Source organism: Carya illinoinensis, chromosome 5, assembly GCF_018687715.1.
Source record: "Carya illinoinensis cultivar Pawnee chromosome 5, C.illinoinensisPawnee_v1, whole genome shotgun sequence".
Lineage (NCBI taxonomy): Eukaryota > Viridiplantae > Streptophyta > Magnoliopsida > Fagales > Juglandaceae > Carya > Carya illinoinensis.
Genome location: NC_056756.1, coordinates 4,190,416 through 4,210,842, shown reverse-complemented (window position 1 = coordinate 4,210,842; position 20,427 = coordinate 4,190,416). Strand labels below are relative to the sequence as shown.

At 38.0% G+C, this 20,427-nt stretch overlaps 3 protein-coding genes across 5 annotated transcripts in view; 2 read left to right on the top strand and 1 right to left on the bottom strand.

Moving 5' to 3' along the window:
* Window positions 1–85: 85 nt before the first annotated feature.
* LOC122311152 (peroxidase 43) lies at window positions 86–2,345 on the top strand. The gene is made up of 4 exons (XM_043125582.1): window positions 86–395; window positions 493–675; window positions 774–936; window positions 1,663–2,345. The coding sequence occupies exons 1-4, from the start codon at window positions 201–203 to the stop codon at window positions 2,085–2,087; spliced, it is 966 nt and encodes a 321-aa protein (XP_042981516.1). The 5' UTR covers window positions 86–200; the 3' UTR covers window positions 2,088–2,345.
* A 95-nt stretch (window positions 2,346–2,440) lies between these two features.
* LOC122311150 (putative clathrin assembly protein At4g02650) lies at window positions 2,441–5,623 on the top strand. The gene is made up of 3 exons (XM_043125581.1): window positions 2,441–2,718; window positions 3,365–4,047; window positions 4,209–5,623. Exons 2-3 carry the CDS (start codon window positions 3,408–3,410, stop codon window positions 5,321–5,323), a joined length of 1,755 nt encoding a protein of 584 aa, XP_042981515.1. The 5' UTR covers window positions 2,441–2,718; window positions 3,365–3,407; the 3' UTR covers window positions 5,324–5,623.
* Window positions 5,624–6,073: 450 nt separating this feature from the next.
* Window positions 6,074–20,427, bottom strand: part of LOC122311149 (phosphatidylserine decarboxylase proenzyme 2-like) — a 30,909-nt gene continuing 16,555 nt past the window's right edge. For 2 of the 3 annotated variants that reach the window (XM_043125578.1, XM_043125580.1), the window contains 12 exons: window positions 19,858–20,013; window positions 19,551–19,635; window positions 18,095–18,206; window positions 17,210–17,310; window positions 16,632–16,679; window positions 15,495–15,641; window positions 14,081–14,176; window positions 13,907–13,981; window positions 13,717–13,809; window positions 12,892–12,978; window positions 12,746–12,796; window positions 6,074–6,342 (listed from right to left, as the gene is read on the bottom strand). In XM_043125578.1, coding sequence (XP_042981512.1) covers window positions 6,193–6,342; window positions 12,746–12,796; window positions 12,892–12,978; window positions 13,717–13,809; window positions 13,907–13,981; window positions 14,081–14,176; window positions 15,495–15,641; window positions 16,632–16,679; window positions 17,210–17,310; window positions 18,095–18,206; window positions 19,551–19,635; window positions 19,858–20,013 — 1,201 coding nt within the window. In that variant the 3' untranslated portion in view covers window positions 6,074–6,192. Of the gene's footprint in view, window positions 9,234–12,745; window positions 12,797–12,891; window positions 12,979–13,716; window positions 13,810–13,906; window positions 13,982–14,080; window positions 14,177–15,494; window positions 15,642–16,631; window positions 16,680–17,209; window positions 17,311–18,094; window positions 18,207–19,550; window positions 19,636–19,857; window positions 20,014–20,427 lie in introns of all 3 variants that reach the window. The other variant, XM_043125579.1, reaches the window with a different exon arrangement.

The window sequence follows — 20,427 nt, the reverse complement described above, 5'->3', positions numbered from 1 at the left end:
GCATGCATGCAGTTTGGTCGACACATTGCATGCGTCAACATATCCACATTCTGTCAGCTTATTAAGAGAGCCACTGAGATTCCGTCTCTAACCTAACTTTCCCCCTCATTCGCTTTCACTGTCTCCGCCTTCGATCGTATCCTTCTGAAGCCCATCCGTTTAATTTATAACCAGGGGCAGTTGGACGATATACGGCAATCATGTCAATTCATTTGGTTCTCGTACTTGCACTTTTTATTGGGATTTCTAAGGGTCAACTCAGAATCGATTTCTACGCTGAAACATGCCCGGAGGCCGAGTCCATAGTCCGTGCTGTTGTCCAGGATGCCATTCTCTCTAAAGCTAACACAGCCGCCGCCTTGCTCAGGCTCCACTTCCATGACTGCTTTGTTGAGGTCTCTCTCTCTCTCTCTCCCTCTCTTAAACACAATTGCGCTCGCGCACATTCATATGCAAGTATTGATCGGTGGGATTTTTTTATGGCATCGTTAGGGCTGTGATGGTTCAATCTTGATCGAAAATGGTCCAAACGCGGAGAGACATGCATTTGGACATCAAGGCGTTGTAGGGTTTGAAGTGATAGAGAAGGCCAAAGCAGAGTTGGAAACAGTATGTCGAGGCGTGGTTTCTTGCGCGGACATCGTGGCGTTAGCAGCTCGAGATGCCATAGCCTTGGTACTTGTTTTCCCGGCCATTTTTTTAGGCTTTAATTTATATTAAATATTGCATGTTGCTGTTGTAAGTGGTATCACGTGCATGTTGTACAACTACAGGCAAATGGACCAGCTTACCAAGTTCCAACGGGCCGCAGAGATGGCCGGGTTTCCAACGTCTCATTGGCAGCTGAAATGCCGGACGTTAGTGATACAATTCAGCAACTTAAGGCCAAATTTTTGCAGAAGGGACTCACGGAGAAAGACCTAGTGCTTCTCAGTGGTATTATGCCTCTCTCTCTCTCTCTCTCTCTCTCTCTCTCATGCATGCCGCTTGGATGAACTTATGGTTGGTGAAACTTGGAAGTGATATGAATAAAAGCTTTTTGGGATTCCATATGATCAATGAAGTAATCTTTAAAAGACACGAGTACCCTGTCTATCTAGAAAAACATGAAATAACCATTTTGATCAGTCTTTAGTTTGTAACTTCAAACCAAGATCAATGATATTTATAAATGATTAAAAACACACACACACACGTATATGTATTATATTTTCATTCATTTTAGGGGGAAATATGGCAAAAAAAAAAAACCCAAGCCTGCATATGGAAATTAAAAATTTTGTCCTGTCACCTCAGAATGCACTTCGATAAATGTAAATATTAATGCCTTCCGATCTTTATCGGTTTCTGCCTGCAGCTGGTTCCCGGCCACGTGGTCCATAGCTAGCGCATGCAAAGCATCTAGCCATCTGGGTTGATTTTAATTTTCTTCTAGGTTACTCTTTTTGGATACATTTGATAGAACTAAAATGTTAGTGCGTAGTTTACGGATATACTCTTTTTGGATATGTTCGATTGATATATAATAGAAGTACCCATCACATGAGTACTTTAATTGACTGGTTTCCTAAATTCTACCTGATATATATCGATGATTATCACATTAATAACTCGATCCATGCATTATATTAACTCATAGTACTGAAATATTTTAACTTTCAGCCGCACATACGGTGGGAACAACAGCATGCTTCTTCATGACAAGGCGGCTTTACAACTTTTTCCCAGCAGGTGGAGGAGCGGATCCAGCTATCAACCCTGTTTTTCTTCCAGAGTTAAGGGCCAGGTGCCCCCAAAATGGAGACGTTAATTCGCGATTGCCAATCGATCGTGGGAGTGAGCAGACATTTGATAAGCATATTTTGCAGAACATAAGGGACGGGTTTGCTGTGCTAGAATCTGATGCTAGACTTAATGACGATGAGACAACCAAGAGTATAATAGACTCCTACTTTGGTTTCCTCAATCCATTATTTGGACCATCTTTTGAGGCAGATTTTGTGGAATCCATCGTAAAGATGGGCCAGATTGGCGTCAAGACTGGTTCCCGTGGGGGGATTAGGCATGTATGTGCATCTTTTAATTGAATATATACGAGCTTAATTTAAAGGCCCACATACAATTATATATACAATTCTCCAGGGCCGGGACCGGAGATCATTAGCTACGCATATATATATATATATGCATATGCCTTTAATTATATATTTTGTTTGTTGATCAAACAGGTTAGTTTGCATATATGTGATAATTGTTAAAGCTAGTGGGAAAATTTCATAAACAAACATGCTCGTGTATATTGTAAAATCATTACTTATCTTAAAAGTTAAGCTGCTTTAATACCATATTATGTGAAATTATCACTTATCTCAAAAGTTTAAATTGATTAAAAAAATATAGATTTATATGTAATTCTCTTCTAATTAATATGGCTTATATTTGAAAAATAGGTTCTTAGAAGACTAGAATAACAATGACGACCTTGAATTAGCAAATGAAATACTTACACGCCACATGGATGATTACCTCCCCCAGAGTCCCCGAATTTTTATGCTCCAATCACGGCTAATACATGATGGTAAATGAAAGGCTAGCTGGAGACAGACACAAATTAAAGAGGAGAAGATGGCTACAGATTTACTTTTCTTCTCTGTTCTCTTTCTTCTAAACATCCATTGAACAATCTTTTGACTGCAGCGCGCGCGCAGTACCCGCTGGGTAAGAAATTTATAAATCTCTCGGCCTTTAGGTAGAAAGCATATATATTTATTTTGATGGAATATTGTAAAGTACCAATAGTTTTCATTCTCATGTGCATTTTAAACAGTACTTCAATCATTTAAGGAAATCAATTCTCTTTGTATAGCTCATCACATGCATTAGCGATTTCCCTGGACTGGATAAGCCGCAGACTATATTATATGATACGCGTAAACAATCATCCTAAAAAATAATCAATTCTGTACAAATAGTACGTTGCCTCTTTATCCCTATCTAGCGACTGATTATGCATGCATATGATACCCAACAATCATTGTAAAATAATATGAATTAATATTGAGTGTAAACCGGCCAGTAAAAGATATATGTATGTAAAAATATATATGTGTAGGATATTTTCTGATCAACTTGTTTAATTAGTATATGTATATGTATATATGTAATTGGATGGCTTTCTCGTTAGGGTGAAAAACCTCATGAGGAGAATCACACGGCCTACAAGAGAAGCAGATAATTGAATAAAAAATGGTTGTTTAATTGTTGTGATGATCATCCTAGCTATTTCCTACATTCGTGGCTTTTGACAAATTTCGAGTCACTTGATGAGTGTATTTATTTGTTTTTTCCCCCCTTTCTGGGTCAGATCATCTTCACCGAGTCAAAACAAACAATTGTGAAATAAATCCATGGGCGCAAGCAAGATCAGAAGAGCTTTAGGAGCAGTGAAGGACACGACCAGCATAGGCCTTGCAAAAGTAGGAAGCAGCACTTCCCTGGCCGACCTTGACATTGCCATTGTGAAGGCAACCAAACACGATGAATACCCGGCCGAGGAGAGGCATATTCGTGAGATACTCAACTTGACATGCTACTCGGGTGCCTACATCAGTGCTTGCGTTGACACCCTCTCCAGGCGCCTCAACAAGACCAGGAATTGGATCGTCGCACTTAAGACGCTCATGGTGATTCAGCGCCTACTATCAGAGGGGGATACTGCATATGAGCAAGAAGTATTTTTTGCAACCAGACGGGGGACTCGTCTTCTCAACATGTCAGATTTTCGTGACTCTTCCCAATCCAATTCATGGGACTATTCCTCGTTTGTTCGCACATATGCACTTTACCTCGATGAACGACTTGAGTTTAGGATGCAAAGCCGGAGGGGGAAACGCGATTGGCACAGTTCTGATCATGATCATGATCAGGAGGCCAACCATGCTGGTCCAAGAACCACACCGGTGCGTGAGATGAAGACTGAGCTTATATTTTCTAGGGTACAACATTTGCAACAGCTCCTCGAACGCTTCTTAGCATGTCGCCCAACAGGTCTGTATTATTTACCACATATATATTTGCGTCTTTACTGTCATGATATTATACGGCTAATCGATCAACAAACCATATCATTGTCGAAGCTTTTCATTCAAGAATCGAATTCTTTTAAAGCATTCAGATTAACTAATAATATCAATTTTGGATTGAAGCAGGTGTCGCAAAGACCAATCGGGTTGTGATAGTGGCTCTCTACCCAATTGTGAAAGAGAGTTTCCACATATATTACGACATAACAGAAATATTGGGTATCTTAGTCGACCGTTTCATGGAGCTAGAGGTCATCTATTGCGTGAGGGTCTACGAGGTCTTTTGCCGTGTTGGCAAGCAGTTTGACGAGCTTGAAATGTTCTACGCCTGGTGCATCAATACAGGAATTGGGCGTTCTTCTGAATTCCCTGAACTTGAGAAAATTACTGCAAAGAAACTTGAGCTCATGGATGAGTTCATCCGAGAGAAGTCGACTTTGGCGCAAAGCATAAAAGCAAAGTCTCAAGAAGAGAAAAAGGAAGAGACTGATCAAGAGGCTGCAGAAAAAAATGAAGAAGATATGAACGCGATAAAGGCCCTACCACCACCAGAGGGTTTCACTGAAGCCTTAGTAGTTGAGGAAGAGAAAAAGGAAGAAAAAAAAGAAGAGTGTGAGGAAGCCAAAGTTACACAACGAGAGGGTGATCTGTTGAACCTAGGAGATGACGCCATAACAAGCGAAGAACATGCAAACAAACTAGCCTTAGCCTTATTTGATGGCGTTGCGCCACCGGCAACAAACGAAGCGCCAGCTCTTACCTGGGAGCCCTTCAATGACGAGAAATCAGACTGGGAGACAGCGTTGGTTCAATCAACAAGCAATCTCTCAGGTCAGAAGGCGACACTTGGCGGCGGTTTTGACATGTTGTTGCTCGACGGTATGTATAAACAGTCGGCCACAACTGCAGCCATGGCCGATTCAGGTTATGGGACGAGTGGGAGTGCGAGTAGCGTGGCACTTGGATCAGCCGGAAAACCAGCAATGCTGGCATTGCCGGCACCACCAACACCAGAGGGTGGTTCAACTTCTACAACAAGTGCAGATCCATTTGCGGCGTCACTAGCAGTGCCAGCCCCGGCGTATGTGCAAATGTCGGAGATGGAGAAAAAGCAGAAGATGTTGGTGGAAGAACAGTTGATGTGGCAACAGTACGCAAGGGATGGGATGCAAGGGCAGATTGGAATGACAAAGATACAACCCCACAATCCTTACAACATGGGAGGCTACACACACAGCTAGTAGTACTGAAGTTAACCTCTGTGTTTGATCCTTCATCTTTTCTCCAGCCACTTGTCTTTCCTCTTCTTTTTTTGTTTCGTGTGTATAGATAGACATTCGATAAGATAAGAGGTAAATATATGCTCGTAATTAATAGTGTTATTGCCATTACTCTAAGAAAACATAAATATAGTTCTATCTTAATACACCCTCCTCAGATAAGAAAAAATAGATGCATCAAGTGGGCCTTGTAATATTTATTTCTATCCGTGTATAAATATTCAAGTAGTATTAAATGAACAATATATATTGTAAACTCCATTTTATACGTCTATCTTCTTACCACTTGAGGCTCTCAAGTTCAAGCAAATACTCGAGAAGATGTTTTATGGATTTACATACCAACTTATAAGTGGCATAACCCTTGATATGTATATACGCGTACATATATATATATTGTGGGTACATTAGTTTCCTCATTAAAGTTCAAAATCTGTATGCCAACATGTAACCAATTCCATATTATTAAGATTTTATAATTATACAAGTAATTATAATAATGACATCGTGTAATAAGATGAGAGTAATAAATTTAAAGTTTGATGAATGATGTCACATGAACACAATAAAATGTAGATAAAATAAATGTGTAATATATAAGAATTTTCTTATTGTGAATTTTTTATTTTTTATTTTTGTAGAAGACAACTATTCTATTTCAATTAATTATTACGTCAAGGAAAAAACAGAGAAATAATAACGCAAGTACCGTATCCTTAAAAAGTAACACGCGTGCGATTAATTGCAAAGAAGATTCTAGCTTGAATCCGGTCTGAATAAAAATATGCAAATTTAAATTTACTCAGGTATCCCATAGAGAATGAATGATCTCACTCTCCTAAATTACAGCTTTGCAAATTCGGCAACACACTTTCTGAGAGCCTCTTTTTAGAGACGCCCAACTTCATTCCAACAGAAACCAATGTCTCCAGTGCTCTGGCACTATTTGATAGGAGGTCCTCGTCTATCTCAATTGCATCCTACAGAAAGCCGCACAGATTTAAGCTACATACTTTACAAGATGGCTAAATTCAGAAATACTTCCGTATATGCAGCTCAATTCAATGCGCGAAAAACCCCAAATTCTCTCGTGAAGCTTTTTTCTTTTCTATATTGGAGAAATGCAAAATTTGTAACACAACCCAAGTGTTTGGCAAAAATACACAAAGAAAAGCTAACTTTGAGGGGAGCACCTCCAGAACAAAGAGGTAGAAGAAAATGAGGAAAGAGAATAACTTTGATTCAGTTTTTGCATGCCATTACAAGAGGGACGTTCCACTACATATACTGACAGAACCCTTAACAAACTCACGGGCCAAGGGCCGACACACTAAAACAAAAGAAAAGGACATACGCATAACGAGGGTAACAAGTAGAAAAGTGGGCCACAGCCCAACCCCCACTCATCAAGCTAATTACACACTAAAGGCCACAAACCGACTCCAGCAACCTACCTAAGCCGGCTTCAGTCCACAACTGTCACTGTAAATTGAAATGTGATAAACCCTCCCCTTCAAAGCACCTTGTGGGTATGGTTCTTTGTTAGTGTGGGTAAACTGAACTTTCTCTTAAATATGAACAAGGCATATGATCATGTGAATTGGGAGTTCTTACTCCATGTGCTTGGGAGGTGCGATTTTGGGGAGAAATGGTGCTCGTGGATTAGATAGTGTATTTCAACGGTGAAGTTTTCCGTATTGGTGAACGGCTGCTCACTTGGTTTCTTTAATAGCTCTCGAAATCTAAGACAAAAAGATCCTTTGTCTCCACTCCTATTTGTTCTTGTCATGGAGGCACTTAGTAAAATGATCCTAGCCTTGGTGAACAGTGGCTTTATCGAGGGATTCTTGGTGGGCAATCCTAATAGGGGCACCATTAACTTATCTCACTTATTGTTTGCAGATGATACACTGACTTTTTGTGAGGCAGAACAAAACCAAATTCGAACATTGAGGGCATTATTACTTTGTTTTGAAGCAGTTTCCCGATTAAAAGTGAACTTTAATAAATCAGAATTGGTGCCAGTGGGTAATATTCCAAACCCCCGACAACTGGCTAGTATCCTTGGATGTAAGGTTTCCTCTCTTCCCATGAATTACCTTGGTATTCCTTTGGGGGCTGCTGCAAGGTCTATATCAATTTGGGATACAGTGGTGGAGAAGATTGGATGCAAATTGGCAGGTTGGAAAAAATCATATCTCTCGAAAGGTGGTAGGATCACTCTTACCAAAAGTACTCTTTCTAATCTACCAACATGTTTTCTATATGTATTCCTTATTCCAGCAAGTGTGACAAACTATATTGAGAAGTTATATCGTGATTTTCTTTGCAGTGGAATAGGAGAAGAATTCAAGTATCTAGTCAAGCGGGATAAGGTATGTTCTCCAGTCTCTTCGGGCGGGTTAGGTATTAGAAACTTGAGGATTTTCAATCAAGTCTTGCTTGAAAAATGGTTGTGGAGATACAATATGGAACTGGAAGCCCTATGGAAGTCAGTGATTGATTGCAAATATGGAAGCATGTGGGGGAGGTGGTGCACTAGGGAGGTCCATGGGTCCTATGGAATGGTAATTTGGAAACACATTCAAAGAGGGTGGGGGATCTTGAATTGGCATACTAGACTAGTATTGGGTGATGAATCTAGAATAAAAATATGGACTGACCAATGGTGTGGAGATTAAGCCCTAAAGGATTTATTCCCATCAGTTTTTAGGATTGCAAGTGAGAAAGATGCCTAAGTGGATAATTGCATGGAGTCATTTAGGGAACTAAGCTAGTAAAACGTGAATTTCACTAGAGCCGCCCAAGATTGGGAAATGGGCAGCTTTGAGGAGTTTTTTGCTCTTCTATAACACCATGAGGCAGAGAACCCAAGAAGCATATAAGATATGGTGGATACCCATAGGTAAAGGTAAATTCTCGGTTGGTTCTTTCTATAAGACGCTTACACAACCGCAAAATATGCAATTCCCTTGGAGAAAGAAACAAGGCGCCTCCCAAAGCAGCATTTTTTGTATGGATAGCAGCATTAGGTAAGATCTTGACAACAGATAATCTACGAAGACATAAGGTGATCATAGTAGATTGGTGTTATATGTGTAGGAAAAATGGTGAAAATGTGGATCATTTATTGTTGCATTGTGAGATAGCTGGAATGTTATGGAATGAAGTGTTTAATAGAATGGAGTTAGACAAGGAACGCTCCCTAGAAGAACTTAATTTATTTTTTGTTAGCACTCTTTTTCTTTGGGCCACTGCTATAGATTGTTGTGGCCTCAATTTCCATGACTTTCTTGTTTCTGTTACTTCTCTCTAACTAGGTGTGACCTTTTGTATACCATCTTGTGTACTTGGACTATGCCTATTCATATCAATATAATCGTTTACTTAAAAAAAATAAAAAATAAAAATAAAAAACTGAACTTTCTATTACTTTTTGGATTCAGCCTTTCTTGCTATGGTCATATCTCCCTTGATTGCACTAGAGTTGAGTACAAGAAAAAATTGAGAGGCATAATAGTGAAACCCACTACTTCAACACCCTGTTGTCTTGTTTTGGAGCTCAGTTTTGGAAATAAAATACCAACAAGAAGTTCTATGCCGCTGGACTTTGCTTTGCCAAACATCCAAGCAATTGAGACTGCCATTGTCACAATGAGAACAGCAAGGACAGCTATTACCAGAACAGGCCATCTTAGGTTCCCAGGTACAGATACATAAAATCCAACATTCTCAATTAAATGATTCTTAGATAGATATGCAGCCTGCCCCATATATGCAAGAATCAAAGCTGGATAAACCACAGACATAAAAGCAATCTTGATTGATATCCGTGAAAAGTGTCCAAGATCAGCAAACATGGCTTCCGAACCTGCGATGCACAAAAGAATTCCACCCAAGGACATCCAACCTTTGCTTTGAGTGTTCCTTAAAATACATGTAACATGGAAAAAATGCTCGACAGACATGAGGGTTCCAACGACATATGTTATATGAGTTTTGCTACATACAAGCACAATCACGCACTAATCTGTGTACCAATACTGATTTATTCATACTTAAAATTTAAATTAACATTGTTTTCAATAAAATCTACTTTTTGACCAATCACATCACATTAGTGCACAGATTAGTGCACAATTGTGCTTGCAACTATATTTTTCCATGTTATATATCCCCATGCCACTAATGCACAAAAGCCATGTCAAAACTAGAGGAGCAAACAAGAACCCAATCCTGAGGGTGTCATAATGTTGAAGGGCAAACAAGCCTATCAATATGATGCATGCAACTGGAACTTCAACATTTGCATCAGAACCACTTAAGTTTTAATAGCTGCTTCCCATCAAAATTAAAAACCGCAGGCACAGCAAGTTGATTCATACTTTAACCAATAATATTTCTCAGCATGGCCTTAGTGATGAGCTCACCTTCTTCTTCTTATTCCTTTTTTGCGTGACATCCTTGTACACACTAAGTACATCCTCACCATATCACGCTCTACCATAGGCCCGTAAAAGAGATGCATATGTTGCCCAACTCGGGAAAAAGCCATTGCTGATCATTTCCTTGTAAATTGCTTTCGCCTGCTGAGGCATTTTAGCTCTTTCCATAGCATCCGACAAAGTATTCTATATAACCAAGTTAGGCTTGGCATCAAGAGCCTTCATCTCTTCAAAAACATTCAAGCACCCGTCAAAATTTCCTAACACCCCCATACAATTTAATCAATGTCAAGAATGTGACATTATCAGATTTTAACCCTCCTCAAGCATTTCATCGAACAACTTCTCCGCTCTCATCAAATTCTTATACTTTCTAAGCTTCTTATCAAGAAGCACTTCCCTATTTGGTTTCACAATCACAGCATCTTGTTCTAAAATTCTATCTCCTAAAGCCCCGTGAACTTCAGCATTTATGTTTAAAAGCAAGACATAATACCCATAATTAATTGGGTCTAATTCAAACAATTTTCTAGCAGAAACCTCACCCAACTCAACGTTTTTGTGAATTCTACAAGCTCCAAGAAGGGAACTCCAGACCAAGCCTCACCTTCATTTCCTTAATCAAGTCATAAACCATGTTGAAATGGCCAGCATGCCCAAGAAGATCAACCATACATGCGTAGTGCTCTACCCTAGGTTCTATGCCAAATTCATGGTTCATGGAATTAAACCCACCAACCTTCTCCCAAAAAGACCAGCATGGCTGCAAGCAGCTAGAACTGAGGTAAAAGTGACACAATTTGGTTTGACCTCAGCGGTAATCATCTTATAGAAGACTTCCAGAGCTTCTATGGCTCGGCCATGCATTCCATAACCAGCAATCATGGCAGTCCATGACTTTACATTCTTCTCCTTCATGCAATCAAATCCATTTCTCCCCACTCCTACTCTCCCACATTTGCTATACATGTCAACAACAGAGGTACCCACAAATACATTCCAAACCCATTTTTATAACCTGGTCATGTATGCATGTCCCAATTCGCAAAGCCCCTAAATTCACACAGGCCAACAACACAGTTGATAAAGTCACCGCATATATGTTACCAAACTACATCCTCTCTGTCAGAGACCAAAGAGTCCTATCAAGTCCTTGACGTACCCAGGGAAATTCTCCATGGTTTTGGCTGTTGTGAGCCACGATTATAGAAGAGCAAAAGCAGAGCATGATAAGTGGTAGGCGAGGAGGGAATCTCAGGGCCATTTCCATTTTCTCTCTCTCTATGGCAATACATTGAGCAACTGAAGGGCAAAACTCTTATCTACCAAAACTTGCAAATCTATGAAGCTTTTCTATTGTTCTCCACCAGCGATTACATCAACCCTTCAAAGAGTGGCTTCAACAGCAAACTGAGTTGCCATGGAAGCTTTCTTCTCATCATTGATTTTCTTTATTTCCATATCCTTGCTTTCAAAAAGAGATTCTCTTAACTTCAGCTTCTCCTCAACATTTGACAGCTCTTCAATAAGCGCTTCAACGGCCTTTTCTCTGAGTTGTTTGTAGAACCTCTGCCTTGGCCTCATCGTTGAGGCTACGGTTGAGGCTAGGCCTCAATAATGCTCTCCCTCACGACTAGCTGTTCCCTTCTTTAAACGTCCCGACACCATCAGTGGCCACGGCAACACGTGAATATACATTGGCTCAACACTGCTATTGCTGGCATATGTCGTCGTCACCGCTGCCTAAGGAGCCAACACTCCTACTTTGAACTCCTCCACTATAATAGCTGATCTGACGGACTCCACAATTCCAGCGGTTTCAACCATAGAGATTTCAACCGTAGATGCACGTTCTCCTTCTTCCTATATTGCTCACATCTGGTCCTGCAACTTGCTGGAGTTTTCAGTGAAGTTGTTCGCAAATTCCTTTAAATGTTGCTGGAATTCTTCGTGGCCTTGTTGTGTGTTGGGATGGTGTCTTGAGTTCCTGTAGAAAAACGCCATAAAAAAAGTTTGCTCGATTGTCACTCGACTGGGCACTCGAGCGAGTATGAGACAAAGAGTTCGCTCGATGTGAGAGGGACAGTGGGCTTGAGCAAAGGTCAAACAGAATGTTCACTTGATGCACGCTCAACACTCCGCTCAAGCGAACTTACATAAATCAAGTCTTCCCATGCCGGCCACTATATATATGTAACGTTTTTACATTTGAGAAAATGAGAGAAGTGATAGATGTGGCCAAAACTGAGAGGAAAGAGAGAACTCCTTTTGTGAGATTTGAGAGCTCATTGGGTGTATTGGGGCTTTTGGGATCGAGGAGTGATTTGTGATTTTTCTCTTGTACTCCATTTTTGTGTGAGCAAATTTCTTGAGATCAACTCCGCCAATGGACGTAGGCTATTGTTCAAGCCGAACCACTTAAATCTTAAAGTTCTTTGTGTGATTGTCGAATGTTGTTTGTTTCTGCAACTGTACTTCTTTCTGGAGTGATGCAAGAATTTCTTGCATGTTTTTGTAAATTCTTGATAGCATAGAGACCGGTGTCTCTCTGATACCAATTTGTAACACTACCCCCAAGTGTTTGGCAAAAATACACACAGGACAGCCCACTTTGAGGGGAGCACCTCCAGAAGAAAGAGGAAGAAGAAAATAAGGAACGAGAAAATAACTGAGATACATATCAAGTTCATGTATACAAACGAGTAATACCCAATACCTGATCAGCATGCATATTTGTTTTCTTTCTTTTTTTTCTTTCCCATTTACGTACTAACCTGAGTATGGTTCTAATAATGAAAAACTCAGTATCAATGACTAACATGTCAAATGCCTCAAAAAAATGTGTTGGTTCTTCTTATGATATAAAAATGAAAGTTAATAGAAGAATTCATACCACTTATAAACTTTAAAATTAAAACTCAAGCATTCTTTTACCAACCTTCTCAAAAACGCAAATAACTGTGCTTCCACCAAATGAGAAATATCCGAACTGTACAAGACAATAAAATACCAATCAAAAAACCAAGATGATAAACTTCAATGCAAAAATAATAAATAAACAGGATCAAATTATGAATCATAAACCTCGTCTCCCTTCTTGACATGGTCACCCTCCTTCTTTGAAAATGTGATGCTGCCAACCATAGTTGCTCCTATTGCAACGAATGCCACCTGTAGCCAAAATTCGATACTGATATTCTAATATATCTCTCCAGGATTTGAAAGGAATAAACTGATCATTTCTCCTATATAAACAACAACTATATTTCTTTGTAAGAAATAGAAAATATAGAAAGCACGAGCCAATCCTGCCACCCGTTCGCTTTCTTTAACTCTACATGGAGTTTGAACTGCCACTTCTGCAGTTGCCTTCAATTTCAAAATTAATTCTGAAGTGCTGCCTTCTGAAGTAGAGGTGACAACTTATTTCTCTAAGCAAACGCAGCTTAAAAAAATGGTGAACATGAAAGGGGAGAAGACCCAGGAACCATATAATTGACAGAAGAATGTGACCAAACATGGATATCAGGGAAATGCCTTGGCAGCCACCCAATTCATCGCGTTCAATTCAAACGACTTGAGCAGAACAGATTCCAAGGGAAATGAAACCAACATTACAAGGGCATGGTCAAACTTGAAGCCAGATTGAGCAGAAAAAATGCCAGAAACTGGTCATAAGAAAGTGATGTGCAAGGCAATGTTACAGTTGAAATAACTTAAAGAACATAGAACATGACCAGTAATGGTATCTGATGAGTCACTTGGTTTTATCATTACTTTATTGATGAAGTCAATAGGCATAGCCCATGCACATAAGACGTATACAAGAGAGACACTTAAGTAGGTTTTATTATCATAAATGAGAGAATATTTTAAAAAATTCAAAGACAGATGATTGCATTGACAAACCTTTCCAAAATCCGTGGTTGAAATAACTGATACCACTCGCTTGTTCTCAGTGAAGACATTACAATACTTGCTATTCACAGCAATGGGGTTAACCTGGGTAAAAAGAAATGTAAGCCAGGATTTCTGACAACAAACAAGAAAACAAATACAATTAGAATGTGGCTTTTATAGCATAGATTTGTCTATGTACCGTATATAAGCATCCAGGTATGTTTACAAATTGCTCAACAGTTCCAGAGACTGGAAAATGAAAGCGGTGATAATCCTGAAACAATTGATAGGTGTTGAAGTTTAAAAGTTGATTAGGATTGAGTTTAAGAAACATTCACAGTACAATGTAAATAAGGAAAGATTTGAGAAATACCTGGGGTGCCAAACGAAATATCACTAAGGCTCCATCAATAAAAGAACCAGAAGATGCAACTTGTCCCAAAAGGCCTTGAATTGAGAACTTACGACCCTAATATTAACCAATGACATGAGAACAAAATTACCCCACACATCCAATTAAACAAGAAATATATTAAGAATAAGTGCATGGAGTATTGCAATTTGAAGAACATAAACAAGTTACAGTTACAGTTTCTTGGTGATGCATATAACAAGTTTTCCCGCTCCCTCAATGCAAGTTACACATTAGTGGAGCAACATCCAGACTTTCCTTGGAGATTTATATCACAAGTAGCTGGGAAAGATGAAGTGTGGCTAGATGTCTGGATTATATGCTGGAACCTAATGAGTTATGAAAATTGCAAGCACCATGATACAGCCTCATTGAAATGTGAGAGTTCCAATCCTCAGAGGGCAGAAATCACTCTCTCTCTCTCTCTCTCTGCATGTTTTCATTTTTGCCAAAAAAGTTTTTCGGACAAAACATGTTGAGTTTAAGTGCATGTTTGGGATTGCAGTGGGTAATTTAGCTTTTAGCTTAGGGCTTATAGTTACAGAACTTAAGTAATAAACGCTACTATTAAAAAGTTATTTACTTTTTGGGAACCATATGTCTAAAGTACTTTCAAACATGTTACATTTTTTTGGAAACAAACTTAAAAATTTTTTTTTGAGGTAGAAATGACATAAAAGGTCATTTGATTTTCTAAAGACCACGACCATATTCTTGACAGAAATCAAATGTAAAAGTTATAATTATGTAAAAGTTGTAGTAATGGAAAAGTTATATGGGCATTTTTGCCTATTGACAGTTTTTTTTTTTTTTTGAAGTGTAACTACGTTCCACAATATCCAGAAAAGTGCATTTGATTTTTCCTTAACATAGTTATATTTGGGTGGCTCCTCATGTGACCCTTTGTTAACTGTTCATTTTTAGATATAATATTGAGTGTTGCATTGTATCAGGAAGCTCAAATGCTTCAACCCAGAATGCTAAGCTCCAACACAATAATCAAATTACCATTTGCCGAAAAAGTTCAAATTGAAGCAAAGACAAGGTTCAAGCTCAAGACCATCAACTCTATAAATATGATATATCTATCTTTTTATAAGTTCTACTTTAACAACATGATAAATTAGCACCTATTCCAAAAATTTAAGCAATTATGAAGTGGGTAAAAACTTATATATCTAATAAAACTGGTCTTTGTCGCCAATATTAGAAATTGTCAACCTTTTAAAAATGGACTATAATTTCTGTTACCAAATGTGAGAACCAAGAAGCACTCAATAACCTTCATGAATCCCTTTTTTTTTTTTTTTTATACGTGATAACCTTCATAATCCTCTAGATGCAAAAATCTTCAATGCCAAGTGGTAGTAAGTACCTTAATCCAAAATCTTAGACTGTCATCAGCAGATTTAAATGCCATTAAACGACTATCAGCTGCACATATCGCAACATCATCGCGTCCGACACAGGCAATTGGTCTTGCACCAGGCTTTAACTCTCTTATGAAAAATTCATTAAAAGTCTACAAGAAATGTTCAAAAATTTATGTTGGTCAACAGACTGAAATTTCAAAGCTGCTAAAAAAGATTGATTATGACATCACTGTTCAATTGCTAGATAAAAAAGAAACAGGCTTATTCTCTTTCAATGGCAGCTGAGGCAAAATCAAGACTTATTCTCCTACACCAGTTTATTCCGTTTCCAGTTTTAAAAAATGAGTAATACAGTTAAAAAGGGATGATGCAGAACAAGTCGTGGATTGACAAAAACTGGCAAGAAAATACGGATCCAAATCTAATTGAATTTAGTTGCAGACAATCAAGGTTGACATAGATCTCACCAGAGAGGAGGAGCTCCGTTTTTTAGTTTAGGAATGGGGTATTTACAATAGCGTTCTTTTTTTTTTATATGACAAACAAAAAACAGAGGCCAACTTGCTTGATCCTCTATAATTGAAACTTGACAAATAAGGTAAACACAATGGAAACTTCATCTGCAAAGACAGTAGAAGCAATCTTCAAAAGACTCCAAATGGATTATGTAGAATGTCATCAACAGAATGCCAATGGACTAAACACATGAAAAAATTCTGCACCGTGGTCACGTACTTTAAAATATCCAAGATTCAAATGTCAAAACCCTTTTACAGAAGCTTAACATAATAGTACTACTAGCAGCCTTATGTTACTGTTGAAAACTCAGATCATATAAATAGCTCTTATTTTGCATCTAAAAACTTGGTAACAGGTTCCAACACAGATATTAGTGGTGAAGAGACAAAATTTAAGAGACAAAACTTGGTATCAATGTTAATCGACAAAAAGCTAAGAGACAAAAGTTACAACACATTCGTAACCATCATCCATTAACACATCTCACCAAATAAATCAGCACAAAATCCAAGTGTGAAAATAACGTTAAAATAATGCAATTAGTGGTGAAGAAAGAAGCAGAGGCTTTATTTCAATGTGAAAATAAAATGAAGTCCATTTGTTTTGAAGTCCAAACCTACCTTGAAATACTCCACAGGGTGCTTGATTTCAGCCCGATTTATTTGATCCTGCAACATAATGGTTAAATCCTATCGTTTATAAGAAGTGTGTAGTTAACTTCAACCACTTCTAAGCAAGGCATAGCTCAATGAATTTATCTAGGCACGTGACAAGTTTGATATAAGAATGTATCTAAGAAAATGTTTAAGGATATACATGCTAAGGCAAAACACTTAAAGCCTTCAGTCCACATCGAGACATTTCCTTTTTCATGCTTCTTTCCTTGAATAAGAAATTTAATAACTAAGAGCGAAAGGCGCCCTTTTTCATATATGGTTCATACAAACCATTTCATTAAAACCACAAAGGAAGCAGAAACCAAACAGTCCAAAGGTAATTTCTGATTTTTAAAAGCTTAAGCACCCATAAGGGATCCCCATCGAGCACAACCTCCATTAAAGATGCTCATGTTATTGAATCAAGTGTGGCTGCATCAATTATAAACTTAATGCAGTCAAAACCAAATTGCCACAATATGAAAGTGTTCCCAAAGAGGAAAGAATCATAACATTTCATTGAGTGATAGATATTATCATGCCTTAAAAAACTCAAGAAACTTCGGTATATCTTTAGCAGATTCGGCAGTATTCATTTCCCTCCCCTGCTTTTCAGAGATCTTCTGTAAGAGCTCCTTTGCCCCTGTGAACATATGATGCTTCAAGAAAATTTGCAAACAACAAATATTTTTATGCAAGAAAGGGTGGAAAAGTCAAGAAAAACCAGAAAGAACAAGAAGATTGTAAAACAAGGGCTGAACTAGCCTTACTTCTGATTGAGGCCAATCCCACTCAAACACAAAGTACAAGGCCAACAGATTAACTATTGCGTATATACTGTGGTTTTCTGTTGGCTCTTGAAATACCAAAAGACATTTACAAAGATGGATTTATGTCATAGTCTGAGCAGATATAGTTTTGTTATGCACATATAATTGAAGAAGTACCCACTCTTGAATCAGCCAAGAATCAAACAAGAATGCAAAAGATAGTAGTAAGATGCTAGAGTGATTTAACCACATAGCAAGCCATGCATTTGACTGGCAAGACTAGAAAGAACAAGAAGAAAAGTATTTTTGAGAAATTAAAGGTAGCAAAATGGAAGGATTAGAAACATCAACTAGATCAGACCATCTGAAAGGAAGAAGTCATGTTTGTGCATGGGATAAAAATCTGGAAGACAAAAAAACTATCACCTCCAAGCAGTTAAGATGAAAGCTTAGTTGAGTTAATTAGATTATTAATGGCAGCGATTTCATAGAATTTAGGGAGCAACTAAAGCAAACTAGCAGGTAGATAATAGCATAGGGATCCTCAACAATCCAGGTATGGTTTCATTGGGTTCAGGAGGCGGCAGGTGCAGATAATCCTAGCACATATTCCACAACTTGATTTTCGTTATGACATTTTCAGGCTTCACACAATACCTGTGTTAATTAGGCCAAGACCAAGTTTTGACTGGTAGATAGCTCTCATCGACAAAACAATCTTTCCATCAATTAACTCTTCCACGAGCCTCTTTGTCTTCCGATCAAATACCTAAAGGCAAAAGTATTAATTGATAAAAAAAGAAAATGTAAACTACGAGTCCTGAATTATGGAGATGTGATGAAATGATATCAATGGTGTAGATGCTGAAAGAATTATGATACACAACAAAATATTACAAATTACCCACTATTTAGGAATTCTAGCCTTTCGTTATTAATCCACTGTACCATTGGATGTCAGCCACTCTATGCCACTCTAGTTTAAGTTTCCAGGACTTTCTAGCTCTTTTCTATTTCTCTAACTAGGAGCTTTGATGTATACACCCATTTACTTCCTTGTTATGGTTGTCAATAAGACTTATCTTACTTATAAAAAAAGTTGTTCTATTTGTTCTGTGTTTTTTACAAGTAAAAATAAAATATTATGGTTCTATTTGGGTTTCTTACCATACTTTAAAATTAAGAATTCATTTGTAAGGCTATTTTATCATGGATCAGTTGAAATAGTTACAACATTATTTTTATTAATTCAAAACTTCATTTTTATGCCTCTTGCTTTGTTTCCTATGCATGCAGTACATATCTATATATATATATATTGATAAATAAACAATTTTATTGATCCATATATATATACATACATACATGCATGCATACATACACATCCTAGAATGGAATCCTGTGATACACAAAATTAGGAAACTGATTCACCAGACAATAAACTAGATGATAACTATGATAAAAGCCGTGACTACGGACAGAAAAGGCTGTAAAAATCTGATTAACCATCTAGCCAGAACCCATATTGCCTTCTTTTTAGCTGTATACCCCCTCCTTTTCTGCTTCTGATTAATCTCTTCTACACCTCTACTCTCTTCTAAAACAACTTTAAGAAATTCTCTTTCTTACTAGTGAACTTCTAGGATGTGCGATAACCAAGCTGTGACAGCAAAGAAAAGGTGAGAACTATGGTTAAAAGTGTAGAAGCGTGAAAATGATAAGAAAAGGCCATATTATGTGATTAACCAGAGCCAGAACCCATTGCCTTCTATTTAGCTGTATACCCTTGTTTTCTTTCTCCAATAGATCTCTTCTAAACATACACTCTCTTCTAAATCAATCTTTTTCTTTCCTGTGAATTTCTAGAATATGCAATAACCAAGCTAACCGATAAGACAAGCAAAGTTAATTAGTAGAAAATATCTGTTTCATTATCTTTCTTCCTAGTGGAGATTGGGGTTCATAAAATAAGGGGGAAGATAAGACAATGTTGCCATGAGAAATTTCATCTCGCGACACTGGTATGAAAACCAACTTAACTCTATGAAATAAGCACACCCTAAACATTATTAGACTGCACAGAGAAAAACCAAGACTATAAAAGAAAGCATACCAGAATATGGGAAGCGCTTGATCCAGAGTTTAAGCCGATGTCATATGACGAAAAATGAGCCCATTCACTTAGTTTAAACATCCACCTACAGAAGAATAAATTGATTTTTCGAATTCAACCTTGCCAATCATAATCATGGCATCATACCAAAATAAAGCATGATTAGACATTTCATATTCAAAAGGTCAACATTGACAAAGTTTCCCCTCTCTCCTTCCCCCTGATTCTCAGGTATTGAAAATCAACTTTGCAGGGTCAACATTGACAAAGCCCTGCTAGATAAAGCAGTATATTACAAGGTTCTCACCCATATGAAGCCTGCTTTTCAGTCAAAAAACCACCAGTCATGACCTGTTTCCCAGTTCCTTCATCGAAACAGAGAGCCAAATGAACCATAGTGTTCAGCTTATCGGAAACTTTAAAAATCTCACCACAAACAGGACAACAATTCATTAGTGGTTCCCTGAAATGCAAGAAAATGGAATACAAAATTCAGAATCAATGACTAATAACTGGAAATTATGAACTTAAGAAGGCTGCATGCTTCATACATATGCAAAGGCTGAAAAATAGGCCTCTGCAGTTGTATCAAAACTTTAGAAGATCCAATACTCTACATAACTAAGAAATTGGGCTTGACGAGGACAATGTAAAAATGTTAATAATACAAGGGGTATTTTGAAACAATAAACAAGATGCATGAGCTGTAATGGTAACAACAGCTGAACAGAAAGTGACAAAAACCAAAAGAGAGATAGCAATGCTAACCCTACCACTGGTTAAGATGGAATCCTAGTCTGTGTTATAAAAGAAGAATAACAAATAAGAATAAAAAGAGAGGGAGAGAGAAGATAGTCGTGGTATTGTATTTCTGAGA

Coding starts and splice junctions, on each gene's coding strand:
- LOC122311152 (XM_043125582.1), top strand. CDS start 201: ATGTCAATTCATTTGGTTCTCGTACTTGCACTTTTTATTGGGATTTCT. Junction 396..492: donor TCCATGACTGCTTTGTTGAG/GTCTCTCTCTCT, acceptor TGGCATCGTTAG/GGCTGTGATGGTTCAATCTT. Junction 676..773: donor CTCGAGATGCCATAGCCTTG/GTACTTGTTTTC, acceptor GTACAACTACAG/GCAAATGGACCAGCTTACCA.
- LOC122311150 (XM_043125581.1), top strand. CDS start 3,408: ATGGGCGCAAGCAAGATCAGAAGAGCTTTAGGAGCAGTGAAGGACACG. Junction 4,048..4,208: donor CTTAGCATGTCGCCCAACAG/GTCTGTATTATT, acceptor GGATTGAAGCAG/GTGTCGCAAAGACCAATCGG.